This window comes from Varanus komodoensis, unplaced genomic scaffold (assembly GCF_004798865.1).
Source record: "Varanus komodoensis strain SLA01 unplaced genomic scaffold, ASM479886v1 scaffold29_3, whole genome shotgun sequence".
In the NCBI taxonomy this organism is placed as follows: Eukaryota; Metazoa; Chordata; class Lepidosauria; order Squamata; family Varanidae; genus Varanus; species Varanus komodoensis.
In genome coordinates, this window is record NW_025335760.1 from 138,842 (window position 1) to 165,958 (window position 27,117).

The 27,117-nt window shown below is 48.5% G+C and overlaps 3 protein-coding genes across 3 annotated transcripts; 1 reads left to right on the forward strand and 2 right to left on the reverse strand.

Moving 5' to 3' along the window:
* Window positions 1–2,168: 2,168 nt before the first annotated feature.
* MEIOSIN (meiosis initiator) lies at window positions 2,169–13,174 on the reverse strand. Its single transcript, XM_044435426.1, has 13 exons — window positions 13,098–13,174; window positions 12,432–12,522; window positions 12,118–12,217; window positions 10,366–10,497; window positions 9,802–9,909; window positions 8,845–8,962; window positions 8,586–8,693; window positions 8,031–8,170; window positions 7,620–7,696; window positions 6,541–6,660; window positions 5,523–5,800; window positions 3,620–3,709; window positions 2,169–2,328 (listed from the first exon to the last, which is right to left on the reverse strand). Exons 1-13 carry the CDS (start codon window positions 13,172–13,174, stop codon window positions 2,169–2,171), a joined length of 1,599 nt encoding a protein of 532 aa, XP_044291361.1.
* A 1,385-nt stretch (window positions 13,175–14,559) lies between these two features.
* Window positions 14,560–23,019, forward strand: LOC123026133 (adenosine receptor A1-like). The gene is made up of 4 exons (XM_044435428.1): window positions 14,560–14,643; window positions 18,191–18,320; window positions 19,721–20,782; window positions 22,883–23,019. The coding sequence occupies exons 1-4, from the start codon at window positions 14,560–14,562 to the stop codon at window positions 23,017–23,019; spliced, it is 1,413 nt and encodes a 470-aa protein (XP_044291363.1).
* Window positions 23,020–25,357: 2,338 nt separating this feature from the next.
* Window positions 25,358–27,117, reverse strand: SNRPD2 (small nuclear ribonucleoprotein D2 polypeptide). The gene is made up of 3 exons (XM_044435569.1): window positions 27,040–27,117; window positions 26,052–26,231; window positions 25,358–25,818 (listed from the first exon to the last, which is right to left on the reverse strand). Coding segments are annotated over exons 1-3 (357 nt in total). The 5' UTR covers window positions 27,042–27,117; the 3' UTR covers window positions 25,358–25,643.

The window sequence follows — 27,117 nt, forward strand, 5'->3', positions numbered from 1 at the left end:
GTGTTTTATCCCCATGGAACTCAGCAAAAGTGAAGTAGAAATAGTTACAAAAAGGTACAGAAACAGAAGTGGAAAGCAGAGTACAGGCATATGCAGCATCAAGCTCTGTTTAAACTGGAAAGCAACCAATTAAGGAGGTTAATTAGGACTTTAGCCTGGGCAGCTGAGCACATGCAAACACCTATACTCTGGAGACAGCAAGAGCAATTTAGGTGTCTTGCAAAGGTGCCAAGAACCTTAATGACTTTGAGAAGAACTTTAATGAAGTGTTTCCAGGGCTTGTGGATATTAGAGTGGGACCAGGAAAAAAGGCAGAGGAATGGTAACTTGCTCCAGTCTACATTTTACCTACAGCTATTTTAGCTGACAGCTCATTTTGCAGGTAAGGTCAGCGAGACAGAACCACTAGATTTGCAGGATCTTTGGAATGCATTTCTTGAGGATTGTCAGATGGGCATCAAGGCCTGTGTTGGTTGCTTGCTTCTGCTAGTTCCTCTTATCTAGCCCACTAAGCCAAGTTTTGCTGTATTGCCAATTTTCTAATAAATGAAGCATTGAGATGACCGGTGTCGTCTTGCATGACACAAAGGTGTCCTAGCCTAAACAGAACTGTTTTGAAACAGATGGGAGGATGCTCCATCGTTCACTACACTGGCAATTGGTGCACTGACTCCCAGTCTGGATCAAGACACATTCTGGTGTGCCTTTTCTAACAATTGTCCATTCCTTGCTAGGAGCAGAGCTGCCATGCACTTTAAAATCCACAAGGTTCAGATCTTAAAGGATCTCAGCCCTGGAACATAGAGAGACACTAAAATAGAGAATAAATTTAACATGAGTTTTTATTTCAAATATAAATAGAGGAGAGAAAAACCCTAGCCAATAAATAGATAAATACATAAATAACAACTGTGGGAAAACTCACTGAAGCTTGTAACAGAATTTGAAACACAAACCGATTGTGAACATGGCAGAGGATGGGAACAGAATTTAAGAGGTGAGCAGAGGATGGATGACTGGGGGAGCTCTTCCCTAATCAGGATGCAAACCAACCAAAAATGTTGTATAGGAAGACACTAGTCTAGGCCTTCACAAATGCAATCCTGGCATTCTCCCTTCTCAGGGTGAAACATTTGCCCTTTGTAGCTCAGAATCAAGTGAGTATTAAGAACCTCCTGATTCTCACAGGCCTAATCTGAAGAATTTCACTTCTTGGGGACCTTTGATGTATAGCCTACACAGTCAGTGAGGTCACCATGCCACTTGGAGCAATATCTGAACACATTATTTTGCTCCAAGTAAATGCAAAGAAATACATGAAGCAACTTACTAGGTAACAAAGCATCACATCTGGTGTGATTAGACCAGATAAATGCATTTTATGCTAAAGCAAATGTCCCATAAACTGACAGGGTATATTGAGAAACCTACTCCCCGTGTTAAGCTCTGATGAATGAAAAGAGAAGCTAAAAGCTTTGGCAATAAATACTGACTAGGATTTTTTTTAAGACACCCAGTTTTCTAGACCACTAGATTTCATTTGGGGAAACTCATGGTTAAAACCAAAGGGAATTGTTTGGTTTTTTTTCCTTTTAAGTCACACAGATCCTTCCCTTTTTTCAAAATCAGACCCACTCATCTCAAACGGAGTAGCATTCCTAGGTCAAAGATCAAGGCCCAAGCTCAGCATGGTCCTCATCATCCAGACCCATGGACTTTCCTTCTCCTTGCCAGTGATGCTACAGTGTCTATCACGACGCCCGAGACTACCAGACAAGGGCTGAGAACATAGTACAGATGGTGGTTCCTGGAAAAACCAGAAGTAGCAAAGGAACACATCCATGTACTCTGCCCAGGAACCCGCTTCTGGAGGCCAAGGGCACAGTAATGGATGATACACTGGGGATATTTGCAAACAGCAGAAAGGAACAAAAAATGGGGGAAGGGTGATGCATTGTGGGTGCTGGTAAAAGACGCACATTCCCCTTTCTCACCCCATGCAGCTGCTCTATAGTGCCCCAGCCAATGGGATCCGTCAAATACCTGGCATGTGGTATGCCCTACTCTGCAGATCCATCAAATGGGGGAAACTATAGCCATCAGTAACAGACCAGAGCAAGGGGATGGATATGCCATTGCTGCTATGGGGTGAAGAGTCAGGGAATAAGCTATAGTAAAGAGAAGTCACCAAAATTCTCAGTGCCAGGGAGGGATTTCTCAGCGAGTAGCAGATGGAAAGGTTTGGGTGGCTCTGGTTCCTCTTCCCCGCTAGAGAAGTCATCTCTCACAATGCGATTGTTCAGACGGCTGAATCTCCGTGCTTTCAAGCTGAAAGACAAAAAAGAAGAGCATATATGCAATGCTGATGCCTTTATAGGTTATTTCCTGTTGTCAGCTATCTGTAAGAGCCAGACTGCAATAGATACCACACTCAGCCAAGCTACCAAGTGAGAGTTGCCATTATGAAGTGATAAATGAAGTGATAAATGAAATGAAGCCATGGAGCCAACTGGGTGACTTTGGGCCAGTCACAGACTCTCAGCCCAACCCACCTCACAGGGTTGTTGTTGTGGGGATGAGATGGAGGAGGAGGAGGATGTAAGCTGCCTTAAGCCCTTTGTAGGAAAAAGGCAGGATATAAACCGAAAAATAAATAAATAAATAAATAAATAAATAAATAAAGCAAGACCATGTGGATTAGCAGGCCAAGTGAGCTAACTAGCAACTTGCTACGAAGTGATAAACAATCCTAGCTTGACTTCCATTGTCAGTTAGTAGTTACTTGATTGCAGAGAGAGACAAGATAAGTAGAAGAACAGTATTTGCACCTTACTCTGATATGCAGGTAATGACACAGAAGTGCTACAACTGGTAATTAAGCATTTATCAAGTGGCATGCAATTTTTACACAAATGTACCACAACAGGGGCACCCGTCAGGTCTGGAGGCAGTGGAAGCTCTTCCCTTTTGCAGCTAGCTTCACGGGGAGCTAGAGATGCATTTGAAATCTAGCTCCCTGAAAAAAGACGACCAGTCCCCTGAGAATATACCGAGGTACCTTTAGGCATGTACAAAACTCCCCGCTTGCGAGGCGCTTGGGCAAGAAATGCTCGATGCGCTCCTTCCCACAAGGAGCCCACTGCCACTGCCCCTGGCTGCTGCTGCTGTGGCTGCTCATCCTCTTCCTCAGAAAACTTACACTTGCCTGCTTGCCAGGCAGACAGCCTGTGCACAAGCAAGGTAGTGGCATCTGCTGCTTCCTTCACCACTGTGTGCCTGGGCCAAACCCAGAGGCGGGCGAACAAGCACACTGGCGTGATGGACAGGAGGCGCCACGCCATGGTGCTTGTATCTGGGGGTGCTGGCCCCCAGCAGACGTCCAAGCACACCTTCCTGTGGGGCCAGAGGGGAGACTTCCTTATATCTGCTTGGGCTATTTGACCACTGAAGGCAGCGTTGCCTCGTCTGGCTAGAGTGGCTGGGGGTTGCGATGACCTTCTATTTGCCAAGCAGGTATTCCAGCAACGATCTAGGTATTTTGTTTGCCACTGGACCACCCTAGAAACTGGCCCAGGGATCATCTAAAGCACACGGCTGTTTTGACCAATGTCAGACATACCAATATGGGTGGCGCTCCTGCTTCGTCATCACACGCCACAGCTGGGCCAGCTCTCTTGTGGCAGCTGTGGAGGCCATGCCTGGACAAGCGCTGCCAAGAGAAAATCTAATTTGGTCATTCAGACTCATGAGAAGCATGCACAAGAGGCACTGCCAATGTCCCCGTGTCCCCTCAAGGTTTCCAGAGAACAAGTTGCCATGGTAACCCTGTCGGGCCAGCCTTTGGCTCTCCATAGGGACCAAAGTAGGGAAAAAGCGTCTGGCAAACATCAAACTGAATGAAACCTAACCTCTTCAGTACACTACCTTCCCAGTCCAGGGACACAAGGATAACCAGTCTTATAGGAACCAGGAATTTTTACAGTGGGGAAGCACTGGAGTGTCTATTTCCTGGCATTATTGAGGTTTCCGGGCCATGATGCTGTTTTTCAGCTCGTTGGCCGAAGGCGTTTTGATAAAATCATTCAAAGCTCAACTTTCTTAGAAAGGGAAATTTATATACATATGTCAACCTGCAGGATTGCTCAGAAACACACGAGCACAGCCTGTAATCTACAAGCACATGGCCCTGGACTGGGGCTTTGAAAGATTATATGACTGGGGGCTGAGGAAAATCTTCTGAAATTACAATAAAGAATGGTACAGTTAACAAATAGAAAAGATGACTGAGGTAAAGAAAAGTGTTCACAGTGGGTGCCCCACTCCAACCCCCCCCCCCCCATTACACACTCAACAAAGAACGTTTTGGAAGCATTGTAAGATCTTCCTATTTGGACTGGCTTGTGGACCTCAGATTTAAACTGGCAAAAGAGAGGAGAAATTTCCATTCTATTTAATTCTTGATCTGTATTGATGGGGAAGAAAGAGGCAGCTGCGGGGGAGTTTGCACTTGTTCCTGCCCACATGAGCTTTCTGAACAGGGCAGGCAAAATAATTTTAAAAAGTCAAAGATACAAGCAAAACTGTGTTTGAAAAAGTTCCCAAATTGTATTATGAACCAACAGCACTGGCACTGTGGGATGGTAACTTCTAAGATATCCACTGCCCTTCCTCCTGGATGCTTGCAGTAGAGTTTTCTTCAGCTCCAAGTAGTGCTAATCTGTTAGTCCAATTGACAGTGGCAGGGAAATAATTTTGGAACCAGTTAAGCTGATCTGTAGGCTTTAGAATTTTATTTTTCTATGTGGGTTGGTGAGCCACTGTGTGAAGAAAAGGGATGGGGCTACTGGAGTATTAAAAGGTACCGAAGGAATAATCGAAAGTGAGGCTTAGAGCCATGAAACAGCTACTGTTTGCTCTATTTGACATTAGAGGATTGTATTTTTAAAATCAGTATTTATTATATATACATTTGCTCTTAAATGTGGAGGGACTCAGTCCAGACTGCTGATCAAGTCTAAACCTGCTTAGCTCCAGTTATATTGCAGTTTCTGGTGTTGCAGCCCATGTACCAGACCCAGGACTTTGCAGAGTGATTCTGGTTATTTTAATAATCTTTGCAAACTGCCCCGGCTCATTCTTTAGTGCCATAGCACTGACAGCATTGCAATTAAGAGAATGAACTGTGAATTCACCCATCCCTACTTCAAATTCCAGGCTAGCTGTAAGCTCGTTAAGAATGCAATTTATAGTTATTTTGCACCTTAAACAAGTGACTATCACTTCCATCTTCCTCTCAGCACTGTCAGGGAGGGTGTGTGTGGATAAGGACAAGACCTTTCCAGGAATGTTTTAAGGGTTATTGAGAGCACGTAAGAGCTTTGAACACTCATCTGCGCACATACTAAAATTTAGAAATAAATCAAGGTTTGTCTGCAGAGTGAAGAAATGTGTGTTGAAGGGAATCTATCTGTTAGGTAGATTTTTGTCACTTCGTACGGAAGAGTTTGATCCCTGAATCTCACCGGATGAAGTGCTTGCGGTTCAGGCGGCAAAACATGATAAAGCCATTCACACACTTCTTCTTCAGCTGCAAAGGGGAGGCGTTGCTGCCCTTCTCGCGGGCTACTGGCCGGCACCTCTGCCTTCTGCCTGCTCGCTTCTTCTTCTTCCTCTTCTTCTTCTTCTTCTTCTTCCGACGGGCCGCCCTGGATGGCTTCGTCCTCTTGCATGGGGTCCAAGTGCTGTCACTGTTCTCATCACTGGAGGACAGAGGGCATTCGGGCCTGGCAGTGTGAACTTCCTGACAGGGCAAGGTGGCAGTAAGATCAGTTGCTCAGGGAGAAAAGAGGCATGTGAAATTGTGTCATCGGATATAGCAAAACCACGTTCAGAGGCTTATAATTCTTGAATTTTTGGCATAAAAGAAAGCTCCGAGAACTGGGCTGTCACCTGATTTAGCAATAAATAATTTTTAACACGCTTAATGCGATTTTTAAATAGTCCAAGTTTAATGCAAAAATATGAATTATAGAGTTGTATAGAAGTTAAACAGGTATAGTACATACCAAAGGCCCACCTAGTCCAGCATCCTGCTTCCCACGCCGGCCAACCTGATGCTTCTGGAAAGCCCACAGGCAGGACATGAGGGCAAAGGCTCTCCCATGATGCCACTCCCCAACCACTGGTGGTCAGAAGCACTCTGCTCCTAAATTCCAGAACTGTCCAGCTCTCATGACCCACTGCCACTGAGAGCCTTATCTTCCAAGAATGTATCCGATCCATCTTTGGAACTGCCTCCATAGTTGGCCATCACTGTGTCTTGTGGTGGCAAATTCCTTCGGTTACCTAACGCGGTAGGCCCTCATGGGGGAACGAGATCGGGGTAGCGCACCATTGGTCACGCTGGCTCCCGTTAGCACCAGATAGCAGAGCCAATGGCAAGCAACCGAGCTAAGTTGACACCCACGAATCAGACGGTCCTAGTTCCGGGCCCTAATTCTTCAGCCACACAAAATAAGATCTATGTAATCTCCTTCCCACCTCTTGAAGGAACTGCTTGTTCCATGATGACTTGATCTCATTTTCTCTTGACACAGGACTGGAACTGCTTTTACCTGTTTCGCTGTTGGAAAGGTAGCAGTGATCCAGCGTGAATGCTGACTGCAAGAAAAGAAAGATGGAATCAGGGGCAGGAGCCATTGCAAGCAGAAGTGAAGCAGAGGTGGTGGTACATGGGTGGAGGGGGAAAAGAAGTATTCTTATTTGGAAGAAGGTTTGCTTCAAAACTGAGGGACCTTTAGCATTCACAATCAGCATTACAAGGTGAGACCTCATTAACTCTTAATTTAAACGAGCCTAACTGCTTCTGTGGTTCAAAGTTACTGGAACAGCTTCAAGGACTCTATTTGATGTCTAAGTGTTGCTTTACTGGAATGTTGGAGAAACGGAGGCATTAGGGCAGAAATGAAATTGACATTTACCTTATCATGGATATAGCCTATCCTAAGCAGGCCTCTGTAGAAAATGGAGACAGCAAGTCATGCAGAGTAAGGCTGCTAATCTCCTGCCCGTGCCCAGGAAAGCTATGACAGGGGCTGAGAGAGCCGGGAGGAGATTTTTCTATCTGACTCAGTGCTGTCTACTCTGGCTGGCAGAACCTCTCCAGGGTCTCAGCAAAAGTCTTCCCATCACCAGCTACCTGATACTTCTCTAGCTGGGGATGGCAGGGAATTCCTGGTATCTTCGGCATGCAACGCAGCTGCTCCACCACTGCCTCTGCAGCATGCTATTGCGGCGAATTCACAAGCACACACGCCACCTGACCCTTCACTGTGAGTGCTCAGTGCATAATCATGTCAGTACACAAAGCAAGTGTGCAAAGAGGGCCTCCACCGAAGCACTACTTGGGAATATGAAATTCTTCACTGTGGTGATTCGTTCACGTGTCCAAGTCATCCGCACGGGATGCGTGGGAGAGAAGCAGTTCATGTGGGCAGAACAAAGGAGTGGGCACGTTAGCACAGGCACCGCGGCCTGCAGCACTGGCTGGCGGTAAAATAGGCTTAAACAGGAAGAATGGTAAACGGAGGGGATACATAAAGAATATATGAAGCGCTTACCTTTCTTAACAGGGTGCCTGAGAGGGACTGAGAAAAACTACCAGGCTGTGGGGACAGGCATACATCTTCGAACAGCACTGCAGGGACACAAAAAGGCACTTCTTAATCTTAAGAAAGCACTTTGAAAGAAGATTTTCCTGCACTTACCATGATCTATAAGCACTTTAAATAAATACGCAAACAGCAAATTCAATCTGTTGTTACCCACACACATGAAATATTCATCAGCATTTCCTGCTATGGAAATTACGCCTGGGAACTACCTTGTATTTGAAAGAAGATTATCTCTAAATTGGATCATATGAAGGGAAGGTGATGCTCTTATTCCCCCTCCCTCACCGAGGTTGGGAAATGAGACACACACAAGACCTGGAACCATAGCAGGACAGAGCCTCCGTACTGCTTCACTACCTGGGGAAAACTCCTCCTGGCCACCTTGCAGGATGTGTGTAGGCAGCAACCGAGCTGGAGAGGAAAAAAGCGAAGGGCTCAACCCCAGATCTGTGCAACGGTTGCTTTGGGTGATGATCGCAGGCGAACAGAGCTGCAGGCTCTCTACAGAGAAAAGAACGCAATTTACAGGAGTTTGTTGCATCCCATTTTTGGAAGGCTGTTAAATAGTAGCAGAGAGCAACCCCACTGAATAGCATGTGCTACCTGCCTCGCAGGCAGCAGTCTTACACTTAATGATTGCTACCGCCTGGAATTTACAGGAGCTGAGCAGGGCTGCCGCGGACAGGGCAAAGTGGAGGGCTTTCTTCCATATTTGCTGTAACTCTGAGACGACTTGACAGCACGTAAGAACAAATCCCCTCGAACTTAGTGGGATTTAATTCTGAGGAGCAAACTTAGGATTGCACTGCATCTCCTAGCTTGAACTGCACTCATCCTGGCCCTTCAGCCTCCCTGCATCGAAGGACCAGCCCTCCAGCGAGGCCTTTCCCTGGGTCACAGGTTCCAAGCAACTCACCATGTGAAATGCCCACAGGGGACCAGGTTGAGAGCCAAGGGCTGGCTTCAGGTCCTTCCTCCTCATCTTCCTCACAAGAGGAATAGTAGTACACCAGCTCCTGCCTGAAAGCACAAGTGGGACCGTCACCAAGTGCATTCGTCAGGGGGCACGGCTGGGCATTTTGAAGAGGGCAGCACAAAGGAGCCCCAGTTTGGACACGGAGCCTCATCAGAACCTGATTTATGATAAGGCGTTTCTGCTCTCTGCTCCTACCCCATCAATGAATGCGTAGGCACTTCGGTGTATCGATGCGGCTCTTCATAAGCTTCACACGCAGAAAACACATTGGCATAATCCTTGCTTTCTTCATGGTTGCCACTCAAGTTCCAAACTGCCAACAGTTCAAGGAGTAGGAAAAAATTGTTAAGCTTTTTGGAACTTATTTAGTTCATGCTCTGTAAGCTACAGAAAACATTTACTACAGCCAAGTACAAACAGGAACAGCACGCAGAGGGGGCCCTTCCCAGTGTTATAAGCTGCTTTTAAAAGTCCTAAAAAGCCCAAAGTTGAATATCCTTTAGAAGTACATACTGAATGGTTTATATGAAGTGCAAGTTCTTGCTCTCTTTCTCTTCACAGGCTAATGATTAATGTTCTTCTTTAAGTCAGCCATAGTGCAATTAAGTTCAGCACTTTTAAATTCTGTTGATTTGTAAGGGGCTGAGGGGAAAATTCAACACATGCTACACTAATTCTAGACTAATTCCCAGTCTAATTCTTGGGAATAAAAATATAAAAAATGCAGGGTGCCGGGGGTTTATGCAGACCAATTACAAATAGTGTGTTTAGCAGAGACCAGCCTGCGAGCTGTCAAAGTGTGGTATGCCCGATGAGGAAATCTATTTCAAATCGCTCCAAACACTTGCATTTATCACCCATTTTTCTCCTTCTGTGCAATCCACTAGTTACACTTCCGTTCTAACAAAGAGTTTTATGCTGATGTGAACTCAAGGCCAAGCCATCTTGAGGGCCACAATTTGCCCTCTCCTGTTTGCACAAGGCACCCACAAAGCAGTGATGTAACCACACTTGCCGTGTGGAATGAGATTCTACCTTTGGTAGCGTCCAGAATGCTAGAACTTGTAGGCCGGTAGGATTCTGGCACTGGAACTTGGAAGCTGGGAAAGAAAGGTGATTGTTTGTGGGAGGATGGAAGGCGAGATGACACACCTCCCAATGCAGATGGGTTCTCCTCCTGTTGTTCGTCGGCTTGGGAAGGGCTCTTTCCGGTCTCCAGAGCAAGGCTCTTGCACACTTTCTTGTTCACCCCTTGTTGCTCTGCAAAAATAAGTGAGACAAGCCTCAGTTGTCATGCCCACTACCTTGTTTAACGAACAGCTTTAAAGTCAAGGCCTTTTGCCCCAAAAGATACAAAAACATCAGCAAAATTCAGGGGCTGTATGCATCCCAATCTTTGGCTCAAGTGCACCCGCCCCCCACCACACCAAATTCTTGAAGTTGTATCAGTGAGGAGTTCTGCTTGCTTCCTCAGGGGAACACTGCAGGTAAGCGTTTTCCAACGCATTCCTGCATGAAAAGGAGGGTTCTGCCCAGTCCAGAGCCTGTTCTTACCCTACTTGGGCCCTTGCTATCATGTCGGCAGATCCTGCGGATGGAGTGAACTTTGGACAAACTGAAGCCACCCAGAGTGAAGCTAGAGTGCACAAAGGCATGAGGAAAGAGAGCCACAGACCAAAACGCGTCAAAGAATCAATTGCAGAATCCTTCCCTGACCTGATTTATGGGTGCGTCTCCTCTTCCTGGGTTTCTTGCAGACAGCCAGTGGCTTCGTTTTCTTTACTCGTGGTGTAGTTTCTCTTCGCCCGCTCTTTAGGGCAGTTGTCACCATCTGCTCAGATTCTCCTGCTTTTACAAAGAAGGGCAGACCTGCAGAATTTAATTTTGGGGACACAGAATGCCTACCATGCTATTTGTTAGTAAATTTGCAAATGAGTGCCAAAAATTACTAGTGCACAAAAATGTTACTAGCCAACCAATTCATACATATCCTTATCTATAAATACCAAATTTAATTGTTCAATGGTTAGCCCTACGTTGACGGAAGAGCATTTTATACTAACTGAAGCTGGAGCATTATTTCCAAGGGTTCATCCCTTCCAGCTACCAAGAAAGATACTCAAACTTGGCCTCTATTGTCCTTTTACCTATGACACCATTGAAAATAATCTCTAGTTTTGCTAACATTAAACCTGCCTGTTTTCTCCTTATTTCTACTGCCAAAGAAACCTGTGTACTTCACCCAAGGTGGAGAAATTTCTGAGCAAACAGCTACATTTTATATTTTCAAAAATGAAGCCTCAAAATTTTTCCTTTCCTTCCTCCAGCAGCCCTAGGGGCAGCTCTGGCTACTCGAGGGGAAACCCTCACATTCCCTGCCAGGCCAGGAAAGGCCGGCAAAAGAGGGTTTGGATGGAGAGACACAAATGGCTCCCTCTTCACCCATCTTAGGGAAGACCGTACCCTCTGATGGCATCTGGCTCCCAGTGGATGTGCCAGGAAGATCACCGTTCTGACGCCTCTGGTGGGAACTGGGTTCTCCATTAGAGAAGGCCTGCATGCAGCAAAGCAGCTTTGCGCATCCCACGCCTTCTCCCAGCAGAGAGAGGGTAAGGGGCTGGCAGAGATGCTGGGGGCTGAAGGAGTGCTCCTCCAGCTGCTGGCTTAGTTGGGCAGCTTCCTCTGTGGCCTGGAGAAGCTGCCCTGCACCCCTGCTTTGATCTCCACTAACAATTAAAAGATAATGAGAATTCCCCCAGAGGGCACTGCTTGGAGGTCAATCCTGCAAGATTCTACAGGCCAAATGAGCAATCTCCATGGGCCAGAGGTTTTCTTCCCCTGTTCTAGCACCTTGTTTAAATCTCTGCTGACCCTTCCCCTTTCATTGCACTCCAAGACTTTAATCATGCAGACTCTATGACTTCAGCATCAAGCCAACTCTTTTTTTCTCCCTCTCCCCCGCACTTTTGCCTGATGAAGAGATCTGGACAACTGAGAATCTGGCTTTTAATTTAATTTAATTTAATTTAATTTAATTTTCTGGTGATCTTTCCATTGGCTTAATCAAAGTATTACACCAATACGGTTTATGGATTTTTGCCAACACAGACAGCTTTGGTTTTTGTATATCTGTGTCAGTGAGTTGTACGACAAAAGAGGAAGTGCAGCAACTTTTTAAAAGACTTTTTTGTTTGCTTGTTTGCCTAGTGTCTGCATTTTTACATGCCAGGGACAACCAGAGGAGCAGCTTCTTACAAGTGTGCTGTGACAGGTTGTCCTGTTTCACTCTTTTGCTTCCCTTGGGCAATTGTTCTCCTATTACTTTCCCAGCCTACCTGGGCAGATCTCTGTTCCAGATTATTTAACCCTTCAATAGCTGCATACCTTTATTGATTTTTACTCCGTGACACTCATACACTTCCTCTTCAATCACACTGTATTTTTTGGCTCCATTTGGCACTGCATTACCTTTTTGCTCCCCAGAGTGGACCTGGAGCAGAGATCTTGCTGTATCAATGCTTGCCTGCAGGTGTTCGATGTAACGGAGGACTCGGAGAAGCATTTCTTTCTGTCCAAATCAGAGAAGGAAAAGCAAAAGGATTCGGAAGAGGAGCATTTGCAATTCTTACTCAGGCAAAGTTTCAGAACAGCAAAACCACAGGGCCGGGTGTTACAAATTTTAAACCTGCCACACATCCAAGGCCAATGTTTAGCCAGCTGAATGAATCAGACATCATCAGAAGGCTTCTGGAATACCCACAGTAAAATCTGTGGTAGAATACCTTTGTTAACCTTTTGCAGCTTGTCCGCAAAGGGATGGGCAACATCTGAGCCAGTTCTTTAAGAGTGCTGGTATAGTTACTGTGTTTTCTTCTGTTGGGAAAAAGAGAGAAGGGAGGGGAAAAGAGAACTGTTAGATATTTCCTACCAAAGTCAGTTGCTAAAAAGCATTAAAAATAATAAATTATAGATGCTGGTTAACTTTTATTCTTTAGAAGAAACTTGATGATAATAAGCAGGGCCTCATGGATTTTGAGGCCCAAGGAGAAGACTCAGCATCCTGTGAAATACACAGTTTTGTCTGTTGTTGCTCATTTTAAAGCAAGTTTCTGAACTTTGGGTGAGCTTTTGGTTGGCTTAATCTAGGTTTCAAAGACAGCCCTGAAAGTACTTTCATTGTCTTGTACTGATTTCTCTAGTTCATTTACTGAAAGGTAGCTTTGCATACAGAAGCCTGGGTCAACACTACAGTCGTGTATGTTTTACAGTACAATTCTAGGCATACCCAGAAGTAAGTTCCACTAGCTCACTGGGACTTATTTCCAGATAAGTGCATATGGGGCTGCAGCCTAAATACAGACCCAGTAACACCTTCATTCTGCCATTCTGTATTGTCCTTCTGGTTTAAAGAATTATAGTTTTCAAGTTGTTTGTTTTTGCCCTCTCACCGATCAGAATTCTGTTTGATTTTTTTGCTGTTCAGCTGTAATTCCTCAGGGCAAACACGGCCAATTTGGTCCCACATCTATAACGGAGAGTAGGGAGGGGAAAGAGAAATTATTTTCATTCCTGGCTTCAAAGGAATAAAAAAGAAGTGAAGATGTTGTTGGAAAAATTAACCTACAGGTGACAAAGCAAGGCAGTATAAGCAATGAAGAAATGGAATTAGAAGGCTTTCCAGGGGCAGAAACCTGGAACAAATTCAATTTGCTCTATAAGGTAGTATACGTGTCCAACAGCCTGCTGCCTCCCTGTTTTTCTGGGGAAAACCAAAGTAGTTGCTGAACATAAAACAGCTCTACATGACCTGTGAGGCGCATTTTGCTGTTTACCTGTGACTGCAATAACAGGGCAGCTGTTAAGGCAGTCCCAGGCTACAACACATGCGTGGCATGAGCTGCATTTGGCCCGGCACATCACAAGGTGTGCAGGTTTCACCCAAAATATTCCTTTCCAGGAGCTAATGAGAAGATCGCCCCGACTCTCAGCACAGCAGAAAACAAAACAGCTTTGCCTTGCTTCCAATTTGGAATCCAAGGAAGGAACAGTGTATTGTAGTATATGGTGGGGAAGCAAACGCGGAAGAGAGTGCCACTTCCATGAATGGGGGCTTGGAGCACATGCATTGAGAACAGCCAGAAAAGGATTCAAAATGGTGGCCAGGGCTGAAGAATTTTCATGTTGAGGCACATGGGAAAATGGGAGGGGGGTCTTCTCCAGGAACTAATGAGGGAAGACATTGATGATTGGATTTGAACTGGGGGGCGGGGTGGTCATAAGTGCCCTCTCGTGGAGATGAAGAGTCCATTGGAAAGCTGGCCTCTGTCTATCTCCCCAGGGACATGATCATGGGCATTAAAACCTGAAAGTTGGAGGAAGAGAAAACTACTTGGGATTTTGGCCTATGGGAGCTGCCTTTAAAAAGAAGGAGAAAGAAATAGGGTTCTTCCCAGAGGTATGTGGAAACAACATGAGGAGAAAACTATTCCCTCTGAAGTGGGGCGATGTGGGGCTATTCAGGTGCAGCAATAGCTTTTCTCGGGGTGTATATGGGGCTTCTAATTTGGAAGTAAAATCCTATGCAAGGAAGGTCTGTGGAGCAGGGAGAAATGTCCTGGAAGTGGCCTCTGATGTGACAGAGGACAGGAGGAACAGTAGGGAAGAACATATTTTGAAGGAGTTGGTGGGCTTCTCCTTGGGATTGGAGTGGGTTATGTAGTGATGGAGATCTTAACTGATGTGCAACTTGGGGCAGGTTGTTTCTCAAAAATTCTGTGGAGTTGGGGCTTCTCCTTGGCATGGCTGAGGGGCAGCAATGGGTCCAGGCCTTTCTTGGTCATGTTTGGAGGCTCCCTAAAGGGTAGTGAGAAACTTTTTTTTTTTTAAATTACGGGTGGGTGCAGAGTTGGGATGGAGAGATCCTCGTTAAATTTGCTGCCAACAGGGAAGGATCCGGAGCTCTTCAGCTGCAAAGTGCCAGGCCTGGAGCTGCAGGTGAGGGGGAAAGCATTCCTACACATTCAGTTACTTTGGAGAACTCCTCTTTTTGCGGACTGAAGTGGCCTAGACATCATTCATCCATGCACAGCCTTTATCCTGAGCTTTGTACGCGCCCATTCTCCAATTTTGAAGAAAGGACATTGAGGTGCCGGGATGGTGAGTCACGAAACGGGTAAGTAAAAATAGAACTATTTTGTATCAGAATGAGCGAGCGGCTCTTCAGACAGTGAGGGCCATCCGCAGTTTCGATGGCATTCTCAGGGCTGTGGGGTGTGTTTGTTCTGCGCTTGAGGGGCACTTCTTGAGATGTAATGAGGGCATTGGAAGCGGTTCTATGGGCCACGAAGAAGGATCTGAGCAAGGCGGGGGAGCCCGAGGCCCTCCGCGGGCGCCCGGGGCTGCGGCGGCGAGCGCGGCCGGGCCCCTCAGGGCGGCTCTGGCTTACTGCTGGCAAGGGCAGGCGGCGTGGGGGAGGGGGGCGCGCACCCGCGCGCGAGCCCTGCTGCCTCGGCCTGGGCCCGCCAAACCCGGGCGCGCGGCCGGGGGCGTGGCCTCTGCCGGGCTTCCTGGTTGGTCGCCCCGGCGGGAGGAGGTGGGGCAGAAGAAAGGCCGCCCGCGCGCCAAGAGCTTCCCCCGCCTCCTTGCGTGCGCGATAGTGGGCATGCGCGGTCCACGCGCGCCTGCTTAAATGCTGCCGTTGAAGCCGGAAGGGGTCTTTTCTCTTGCCCTTCTTCGTAAGCGGGCGCTCAAGGCAGGGGGCAGGACAGGGTGGCGGCTGCGTATGGAAACGCCACGGCGCTCCTTCCTGTGAATTTAGGAAAGGCACTTCGTATCTGAGCAGATTAAGGGTTTTTGTCTTTCTCCATGGCAAGGAAAGCTTCACCTCCCGACCAAACTAAGAGCTCTGGGTTTTCAACAGCTGTTAAAAGGCTCAGAAGGAGGGGCAGTAGGAAAAAAAAAGCAGCAGCTGGCAACCTAAACAAATACGGATCTGTTTTGTTATTTATTTCAAGAGTGGCAGAGATTGCAGCTAAAGGAGCCTACGTCAATGAATCAAAGCATTCATATATTGCTTATTTATTGCATTTTAAGTATTTGTGTTCTGCTGCTCCGCGAGAAACTCCCAGAGCGGCTTGCAAGAAGCCAAAGCTGACCCTCAGGCTTAACATGTGAAAAAAGATGCATGGTGCAAGGCAAAGGGAGCGGGGCAGGAGGAGGGAGGGAAATCATCTTCCAGTAGGGCAGATAGAGCGGCCTTGCTTCCTTTTCCCATTTCCCACAGTACAGATTGGGAGCATTGGCTGGGGGGCTGCTTCATAAGAAAGTAGGAGAACTGAAGATCTGGCCAAGGCCGCCTGCCCAGCGTTTTGTACAACACATTTCCAGAAAGCCCAGCTTGGCACTAAGGTTTGATGACTTTTGGACTGCAGCAGCCCCCAAACTGCCAAAAGCTGTGAGGAGGAAGGGTGCCTTTTTGACTTTGCAGCTCCTGCTCTCTTTTGCATTTCATGGAACTGGGGAATTGCATTTCTTATCCCTGCCGATGGATAAGAAAAGACTTCCAGGAGAAAAGGACTTACGAGGAAAGACAAACCCCTGTTTTGGACCCGTGAGCTTGACGCAACAGTACAGCAATCCCCAGAAATATCAAAAAGGCAGCAAAGATGTGAGGCTGGACTGAGGGGAAAAGTCAGGGGAAGAAAGCTGGAGCTGGGCGTTTGCTGTGTACTGGTGGTACAGAAAGCTGTGGGATATGAGGTCCCCCGGGCAGTGGGCCAAGAACAGATCCTTGAGGGATCGCAGCAGGAGGGGGGAAAGCAGAGCTGGGGATGATGTCCAGGGGTCACCACTAGCCCCAGTGGGGTGGCCCAGAAGGCCCTGCCCCCTTTGCTCCAGTTCCTGGTTCTGTGCAGTTCCCCCATCCTGAAAGGCAGGAATATCACAAAATAGCTTCCAGATAATTGCAGCAAAACAGTAACACCAAACAGTAAGATCAAACCAGTGAAATATTACAACAGCATAGCTTAATATCGAAAACGCAAATTGGCATGCACAGGAAAATAATCCTGGAAAGTCTCCCTGAATGCAAAAAGGACAAATATCTGCTATTTAAATATTTTTGTACTGAAAGAGAGAAAAGTATATCAAATAATATGCTTGCAAAATGAAGCCAAACGGTGTCTTCCCCTTACACGTCAATTTCTTTTGAAAACCTGCCATCTTTTTACCCACGTTATGGACAAAGTTTATTTAATCAATATTTATTTAGCTCTCCAAGGCAATAGCAGTGCCCACAGAACAGAGCAGCATAACAAACAAAAATCCAGGTTCAAGCTTTTTCACACGGAAAGCAAATACAGCTTCATGGTGCTCTTCTGCAGACCTCAAAAAACGGCTGTGTCTTGTGCCTTTTTAGCCCAGCTCGTGCCTCGTGGGTTGTAGCCCGATTTCTCTGCCGGGAATGTGCATTTGTTTATCCAGCCTGTATCTCTGCCTGCCTTCACCACATTCAGCACCTTAACAGGTTTAATGAGCCATCCATTTGGTAAAAGCTGCCGCTCCCACCCCACCAGGCAATACATCTCTAGATAAAGAGATTAATTGACTGGTCTGCCATGAAAAGTTGTTTTTTATTTTCAGAATATTGACATTAAAGGACCCTGCCTGCTGACAGGGTAGAGGATGCATGTGGTCGTCAGAATTCTGGCGGGGCGTGAGTGAGGGTCACCAGCCTTTTTTCTGGAAGGGTGCCTGCGCTTTCAGTGCAGAGACGAGGAACCCCAGATTTGGGTCTCCATCTGGCCCTCAAGGGCTCGCCAAGACAACCACACGCTTTACCCCAACCCCCAATTACTGGGTGATTTCCAGGAATGCCCTTCTTAAGGCTTAGTTGGAGCTTTAAACTACAGCGCTGTGATATTTTTCGTATTTCGGGCCCACCTCTTTGCCTCTAGGCCTGCTCTCAATGGAATGCATCTCCCGAGAGCTTCTCCAAACTGAGAACCAGCCCTCTGGGATAAAAGAAATTCAGCTTAAAGCCCATATAGGAAGCGCACACAAAATTGGGCAGGCCTTGCCTTTACTTTCTTATTCATTCTTTCTGCTGGGAACATTTTTTGTGTATCATGAATCATTTAAGGCACAGTAGCCCCGACAGAGCAACGTGATGGCCACTCTTCTCCACTTGCACGGGGGCCGCCATGAGACATGAGAAAATTAGGAATTTGTGGCATCCTCTCAGACATGGGAACCTGCTCTCCGCTGCAGCCAACCCCAGAATTTACAAGAAGGCCACATATTTCCCGCCGCCGCTGCATCACACTCCCTTGACAACCTCATTAGACTTCCCTGCACCACTGAAATACCATCTGCCAGTCGCCGCTGCATTTCTTGCCTCTTCCCACCCCGGCTGCCACCTTCTCCCGCTGCAGCCAGACAAACACGCTCTCTGTTGTCCTACCTTTTGTCCATCCCTTTGCATGAAAAATCCAGGCGCTTTTGTATGCCAGCTCCCGCTTATCAGATCTGATTTTATAAACAGCAGAAGGCGGAAGCGGCAAAAAACCAGCCACAGACGGATCAGGCAGCCCTGCCGGCACAAAATGTGGCTCTGGGGGTCCGCGGGACATCCGATGACATGCTTTTGCTCGGAGAGATAGCAAGACCGCTGGGTGAGTCAGAGATAAGTGTTTCCTTGCTCCTCTGTAGAACATCCCTATGTCTGCTTCTTGGCCAAGGGTGCAAATTTCCAAACTCAAAAAGAAACCTCTGCCACCTCAGTCACTCCCCTCTTCCAGGGAGCTAAATCTCCAGACCACTGTGCCCCACCCTGGCATCTTTGAGGCTTCCCCAGTATAGATTTGGACGAGCAACAGCAAACTGCAGAATAATAAATATGGAAGGGGGTTAGCTAAGTGGGGACAAAAGATCCGTGGTGACCAAAACGGGGTGCAGGGACGAGTAGGGTGACTAACGCAGAAAGAGGCCCAAGCTCCTGCCTGTGGGGGAAATCCATCCATCCCCAGAATTTCTCTACCTTCCGTGCACGGGCCATACCCTATATTCTGTGCTGTCCCTAATCAGTATTTTTCTATTGCATCTTGTTCTTGCACCATAGCTGGCCTACAGAAATGTTGACAATGTTAGATCAGATTTAAGCTGGACACACACGTATCATGGGAAGAAAGGTCAAAATCTGTTGCAGAACATCAGCGTTCTAACATGTGCGTGAAGCGCTCTCGCTCTCTCTCGGGGTTGTGGGGGGGTCATGGTCATTCTGTACAAAATGAAGATCTCCTCATCATTCACCAGGTTCATCCTCCTGAGGAAAAGCCAGGTCATTCGGTTGTAAAGCCAAGTGGTCTTTTACGTAGATTGTTCCCAGTTCAATCTCATGTGCAAAAAAGTGACAGGAAAGACCCTTCTCTTGCTAAGACTCTGGAGGAACGCTGAAGCCACCCCTCCACAACATGTCGCCCTCCAGATAACTTAGGCGACAATTCCCAGCATCCCCTAACAAGCCAACTAGCAAATCCAAAGGAATGTGAAACATGATCCATGAAACATTTGCTGAACATGAAATGTATAGGAGCAGTGCAGAAGTTGACAAAATCTAGGAACATCATATACTTTTAACAAGATAGCCATGCTGGTATACGGGAAGTAAACCTCCAAGATCCACAGCTGGGCATCCCCTGTGCAAGACACACACAAAATGCGCCAGTCAGACAAGGCGATATAAAATGCAGGGGTTGGGGAAGAAGGAAAAGCTGAACACGAGCCAGATGTTGCAGTAATGAGGCCTGCCCTTTACATGGACCTCGTGTCAAAATGCAGATTTGCAGTCCAAATGAATTAGTCAGTTGCAGGTGTCACATTATACTTAGCAATACCTTTGGGGGCAGAGAAACCAACACTGTTTCCATCGAGGCAAAGGCTGGTTGTAACTCTGATCTTCCTCTGGCTTAGGACAAAACACGCCGGCTCCTGGAAAACCAGGACAGCCCTTTTAGTAACAAAACTGAAGATTGATTCTCAGAGGTTTTTCCCCCTTCCTTGTCCCATTTCTCAGATTCTTCAATGTTGCCAGGACTTGAAGGTGCAGAAGCTGGAGATCCCAAAGAGGAGGTCCTTGCTAGCAGTCCGCATGGCCAGTGCCCCATAATGACCGCCACCGACAATTCGTCATCCACGCCGTGGTGCGACCTCCCAGCGAACGCGACCTCCTGGCCAGTTCCGGACATCCCCTACTTCCTGGGCGAGAGCCTCATCGCTCTGCTCTCCATTGCGGGCAACCTCTTCATTTGCACGGTCATCCTGAGGAGCAGGAAGCTGCGCGCCGTGGTCACCAACTACTTCCTGGTCTCGCTTGCCGTGGCTGACGTCCTGGTAGGGGCGGTGGCCATCCCTTGCGCCCAGGTGACGGACCTGGGGCTGCCACGCTCCCGGCCGCAGCTGTGCCTCTGGATGCTGTGCACGCTGCTGGTGTTCACACAGGCCTCGGTGTTCGGGCTGCTGGCCATCGCGGTGGAACGGTACATCTCCATCCTGAAGCCCTTCCAGTACAAAAGCCTGATGAGCCCCCGAAACGCCCTGTGGCTCATCCTGGCCTGCTGGGGGCTGTCGGTTGGGATTGGCCTTCTGCCCCTGATGGGCTGGCATGACCCCCTGCCGGCTGGCGGGGAGTGCCTCTTCAACGGCATAATCACGGACACGTACATGGTCTACTTCAACTTCATGGCCTGCATGCTGGCCCCGCTGATGGCCATGATGGTGCTGTACGGGCGCATCTTCTTGGAGGTCCGGCGCCAGATCCGTAAGGTCGCGGAGGGGGAGGTCAACAGCAGTGCCCGGGAGAGGCGCCGGATCATTGTCCGCAAGGAGCTGCAGTCGGCCACCTCGCTCTTCATCATCCTCTTCTTCTTCGCCCTCTGCTGGCTCCCGCTCCACGTCCTGAACACCATCATGCTGCTGTGCCCGCACTGCTGCATCCCCAACCAGCTCATCCTCACCACCGTCATCCTGTCCCATGCCAACTCTGCCGTCAACCCCGTGGTGTACGTCTTCCGGGTGAGGTCCTTCCGGAAGGCTTTTGTAGGTGTCCTCTCCTGCATCCGCTTCTCCGCCACGGCGGGTGTGTTTCCCGCTCCCGGAAGGATGCCATCCAACATCTCAGAGATGCCTTCACCTCGGAATACCTTTCTGCCAGGGAAGTGAGTAGAGAATTCTGCCGTCCTGGTGCAATTGCTCCTCTGTTCCCTTGCAAGGAGGAAATTATTTCAGATCCTGGAGAATCTGCTGGAAATTGGTTGAGGGGAACTTTGCTCCAGGCAGATGCAAGGACGAAAGAGCATTTTAAGAAAATGTTGCTGCGAGAGAGGAAATCATGGGGACGCCCTGAAGCTGCCTTGTAACACTGCTGGGCCATCCAGAGCAGCTTTGTCAGCAGGCAGGAATTCTTCCCATCCTAAGTGGGGATGTCGGCAATCGAACCTGGTACCCACATGAAAAGCAGGTGCTTTGTCGCACTGAGCTATGGCCTTCTGGATAAAGGCTGCTACAAAAAAGGCTGGGTGCTTTCAGCACGTGTGCATAATTCTCCCCATGTTTGCATAATATTGTGTGGGGTTGCCGTGCAGGGCACAGACACCCCACATCCTGCACTAGGAACGGTGGGAACCTTGCTCAGCCTTTGCAACTCCTATGCCTTCTCACATTCCAGCAGGCGTTAGCTTCACCCTTTCAAGCATATCTTTGTGCCATGAGGACTAGAAACTTGAGCTGTCTCCTTGAAGTGTTACCTAGGATTCTCTGCAGACCGCCTACCCTATCACCTGCCCCCCCACCAAGAAAAACATACTTGAAGCATCCCCATTAGCTGTACCTCTGGCTCTGTTGGCTCCACCTGCAGACCCTCCACCCTCAGATGCATCCTCTGTGCAGAACTCTTGCCTGAGCTCACGCTGAAAAACGCCCTGCTTTCTGGGTGAATGACGGATCCATTGGGCCCAAGGTCGCCTGTCACTAATAACGAGGGAGGAAGAAAGGGAAACCGGGCGCGCCAGCAGGAAAGCCGGCGGCTCCCCGACAGCCTTCCCGTTCGCCGCAAGGGGGCGCTCTGCTCCCAGACTTTGCGTCGCCCTTGGCAGTCCTGCTCCGCGCTAGTGACTGCGCTGGATCGGGTCGCAGGGCCGGGAATGAGGTTACCTCCTCTCAGGAGCCTCGGAGATGGCAGCGCGCTTCCTCAGCTCGCAGCAGACGCCCCAAGCTGCGTGCCTGTCCCTGGATGACGCCCATCCTCCACGTCCAGGCCGGCTCTCGCCCTCGCACCGACCTTCCAGCCCAGTGCACAGCCCGCTGTGCAAAGTGCAGAAGTTACACACCTGGAACTGTTTGGGTAGGAAGAAACGGGGGAGGGGAGGCAGGACAGCGATGGCAAAATTATGCGTGACGCGGAGAAGGTAGGCAGGGAGTGTTCCCCCTCGCTCAGAATCTGAAAACCCCACATGGGTCGTCCCATGAAGCTCACGGGTGGGAACTTCTGCGCAAAGCGCATCGTGAACCAATGGCATTCGCTCCCATGTCTTCTTTTATTTTTCCCCGTATTTATTTTCTGTGGAAAGGAGCCACGTGGCCTCTCAGACAGGGAATGCCTTTAGCATTCCTGCTGCCCAATCAGCTCAAACCCGATCGAGTTGCTTGCTTGTGCGGGTGCACTCCGAAGCGCTGGCACACTGGACTTGTGATCCTGCTTCCCCTTCGTCCTGGCTGTCATGCAACGGGGCTAAAAGCAAACCGTTTTCCTGCCCCTTCCTGTGCCGCAGAGTGGCCGCCACCCACCACGTCCTGCAAAAAAGCAACACCACCAACACAGACGGCCTTCCCCAGACGCACATATTTAAGGATGGAGAGGGGAATGTCTCTCTTTGCACGGGGGCAGCTTGCTGCACTCCCTCCTCTGTCAAAGTGGGCTGGGGAGCATGGGCCAGCAGACCCTCTCCAGCTGGTACAGGCTGCTGCTTGCTGAACTCACTGTCGCTCACCCAGGCACAAGCCCCGAGGAACGCAATCGCGGCAGCTTGAGTTTCAGGGAAAGCACCCGGGGAGCTGGTCTCCCGGCGCAGGAGAATCGCCACACTGGGAGAGACCAAAGGCTCTGCCGAGCCCGGAATCCTCTTTTCCCACGGTGGCCGGCCAGGTCTTCAGGGAGCCCACTCCTCTTGCCCCCAAACAGGCCGCTTGCCTCCGAGCCGGAATGTCCTTGCAGCCACCGGAAAGAATCCTCCCTCCCTGATCTGCCTGCCAAAGCGCCTGCAGCCCTTTGGGGACTTGGCTGACGGGCCACGGCGGGCACGAGACGAGCATCAGTAGCCCAGCTTGCGTGGCCGTCTCCCCGTGAGGCAGGGCCCTCTCTGATCCTGGCCGTCCTGGGCTCCCAGTCCTAGTCCAGTGCTCCTCCCTCCGGGCTTTGAGCTCCCAGACGGTGCGGCATTGAAACATGGATGGGTTCAGCCCACGGCCCAAGATCTGGCCTTCTCATGAGGCCCCAAATCAGCCGCAGCCAGCACCTTCCTCTCCCTTTTGTCCTGAATTAATTATCAGGACTCGGCTGTCTCCTCGCTTCCTGAGCAGGAGTTGCCGCCTCTGCAAAACCTCTGACTTGTCGAAATCTGAGCCCCGGCCTGCGCTCCACCCGAGCTGCAATATCGAGCCGGATCTTCTTGCCTGGATGTGGGGCGGGGGTGAGGGGGCCACGAAGAAGACTCTGGGGGCCCGATGAGGGGAGGGGCTGGGTCTCCAATGCATCTGTCTTGTGCCGCCCCTGCTTTAGAGGAAACCTGGACACGTCTCTGAAAGTTTGGCTCATTGAGAGTTGCCTCGTGCCCTCCAAAACAGAGAGGGATTTTCATCCTTCAGCGAGCTTCAAGGGTCACATGCTGGTGCAGCTACGCGTGGCTTAGGTGCAGGTCAGTGTGCCGTCGAGATCTGTAGCTTTTCGGATATATACAGAAGGAGCTCTTCACACGTTACCTTCAGCACATCAGCCAACGAATAACCAGGCTTCAGAAAGGGCCACTAGGAACACGGACTCTCACACCCTCCGCTGCATGTCGAGTTGCCAGCAAGTACCCCTGTGCCTAAGCTGTGGGAACACCCTGAAAGGCAGCCGCCCAAAGTGAGTCAGTCTCGCTGCTTCAGTGGGAGGAAGGGAGACAAGCCCTATTCACGCGACCTCAAGTTGTGCAAAAGCAGGATAGGAACCTTTCCCCCGCTTTCTCCTCTCATGGAGCGACCGAAGCAGCCCAGCCTAGGAAACGTCCCACAAATCCATCTGCCCCTGTATAAAGTTCCCCTCAACGAGGCGGCAGGACTTTGCAGCATGGCAGTCAACGGATCGCTCCCTGGAGAGTCATTGATACTTTAAGTAAATTTGTTTTTGAGCAAAGCTGTAGCTCCATCAGACATCCCTGTTAAGACCCACAAGGCGGTAAAAGGTTTGTCCCGCATCAAAGCGACACAAAGTCACTTTCAGAGGCTGGGGAGGATTAAGGTTTCCAACTGGAGGTGGGAGGGGGAGGAGGAGAGACAGCTGGGCCTGCGGAATGAGCTCATGCTGCCAGAGGGAGGGAAAGAGACAGCAGGGAGGAATAGAGGCCAGGCATACCAGCCTGTGCATCATGGAAAACAGACAAAAATAAACCTGCCTTGAGATTCAGGGACTGTCATATAAATGAGTGTTTCTTTTCCAAACAAGCTTGTTTCTTAGGCAGAGTTATGTCATTCAACCATGGGGTATTTATTGTGTGCTACTGTCGCTATTTCATTGTTTAGTTTGTATGCAATTTAATATTACTCTTTTATTGCGTATGTTGATATTACGTTTTGTAAACCACACAGAGAGCCATATTGGCTAATGGGCGATGCAGAAATTTAATAAAGTTAGCGAACTGAACTTGGGGAAAAATGCACATTTTTAATTTGAGTGGTTTTACAATATGTGCATCAAGGATGTTACCAGATTTTTTTTTAAAGGAATGCAATACTGATGTTTGGAAGTAAATGCTGAAATATTACTGCCCTATAAGTGATCAAGCCATTTTAAAATATTTAGTATATTTAATATAAAATATTTTAATACTTAAAATGGAACATTCAGGTTTCAGTTTAGAAAATTCCCCAGGTTTCAAGCTGGTATAAGATTCATTTCAGAGGCAGACATGTTTACTAATTTTTACTCCATCTCCAGGTTTGACTCTGCACATGGCTGCTGAAGATTTAAAGTGGATAATTCTAAAGGAGGCACGATTTCAGAAACTAAGCAGAAGAAAAAACTTTTCCTGCCATTGGGTTAAGTCATACATGACACGTCTGTTACTAAGTCAATTTGTCCTAAGCTCTGGGCCCCAGAGCAGAGCTTTAGTTCATGTACTCTTTGATGTTGGCCCAGATAAGGAAGATGTTTCATTGCAGCTCCTGCACAGCTGTAGGACAGAAGCAGAGGTAATAGAGACAGAACTGGGAAGAGGGCTATGACTTATCCCAGTGGGGAAAGTAAAGAAAAGGAAGAGCTACAGAATTTAAAAGAGGATTTATTTTGAGATGCCTAACATGGGGGTGGGGGGGGCAGCAGCCTTGCATGACCCGCCTCCTCCAGTGCCATCAGAAAGTCCCAAGGTAGTACTCTGTCCCGGGAAAAAATGAAGGTTGAGAAATTTAACAAAATGTTTATTAAAAAAAAGAGTACGCCAACGTGGGATATGGTAGCATAACCCTGGGTGATTGGGAAGTGGATTATCAGTACAGTTTAGATAGTACAAAAGTTGTTCAATTACTTTCTTTCATAAGGAAATAAATGCCCACAGTACAGAATTTATTCCGGAAAAATGTCAATGCTTAAACCTACCGGTCAACTATGCCAGTCTCTCAGAGGTGATCCTGCAGGCAGCAGCCTGTTAAACTAAGCTTTAGGGCACCTGCAACCCTCTCACAGCCCATTACTTTCCAGCTATAAGGGGGTTTCTGAGCACCACAATAACTGAATCTCCACGCAGAAACATCTTGGAGATGTAGCGATCCTTGTTGACAGGCTTAGATTTCTTCTTGCCTTTTCCACTCTTGGGCACCTCTGTCCACATCTCCTTAACGTTTTCCAAAACCATGTTGCAGTGCCTAATGGGAAAAGAATGACATTACGTAGTCATGGGGCCTCACCCACAAGGGAAATTGTTCAACATGAGAACCCCATGAGAAAGCTTAACAGGCTGGAAAGTTGTGGCTTACCATTACATTAAGATGATATCTTAAATATAATCTAGCATGTTTTGTTAGCACAAACCAGAAATTGACTAAAAGCTACCATTAACTTTCCAGCAGAACTGGAGGAGCCACAGAAAAGATCCTACCTGTCAAAGGCCTTGACACGCCCCAGAAGTTTCTTGTTATTGCGGCAATTGATCAGCACCTGAGTATTGTTTTTGACAGACTGTGTGAGGACAGAAAGAGGCCCTGTGTTGAACTCTTCCTCCTCGCGCTTCTGCAGCTCCTCCGGGGTCATCTCACTCTTAGGCTTGTTTAAGAGGCTCCTGAGAGAAAGTAGAGAAACAGTATTTGTTAAACTCTGGGATTAACACATCTAACATGCCTCCTGTACTGGGGAGCAATGGAATAGCAAGATCTCTACCACCACCATCTCTAATTAGGGGAGCATGAGACCAAGGGTTTTGTTTAGTCCCTCCATGAAACCGTCATAAACAAGACCAAAGATTTGCATATTGCACAAATTTAGACTAATCGCCATCCTGATGGCATGCTTAACTATACTATACTCTAATGCTAGTAAGATTGTCAATATTTTTAACAAATAATAAATTCAATCTCTCTTAGCCAGAAGCAAAGGGGTACATGAATTCCACGCCACAGCTTGAGGCTGGGATGCAGGAAGAGACAAAAAGAAAGATCTCCCTTCTTCTGGAGAAGGGGACAAGCACACTGGTATCTTATATCATGTTGTGGAGTATTCTGGGAGGCCTTCTGGGCAGAAAAATCTCGAGACGACACGAAAGCGGATGAAACACGTGACTGAGAAAGTAACTTGAGAACCACCCGACTGAGCGGGCACAAGCATTCGAACCCTGGAAAGATCAGGCACGGCCAAGTATGCCGAGCAAATCCACCCATTCGGAGGCATCGAGGCAGAGGCAGGGGGAAGGGGCTGGGGGGGGGGGGCGGACAGGCCCGGAAGAAGTCCAGCCGGGGCGATCCTTCGAAGAGGCAACGCTCTTTAAACTGGGCGCCTGCTCGGATATTTACGGCGCCGTACAGAGCGAGAGACACCCCCCCCGCCGCCCTCGCCGCCGCCCGCTTGCCCCAAACCCTCATCCGCGTCCTCACATGACGCCGCCGTCGTTCTCCGCGAGGGAACCTCCAGCTAACGTGAGACGCGACCCCGCCGCCGCTTGCGATGGCAGC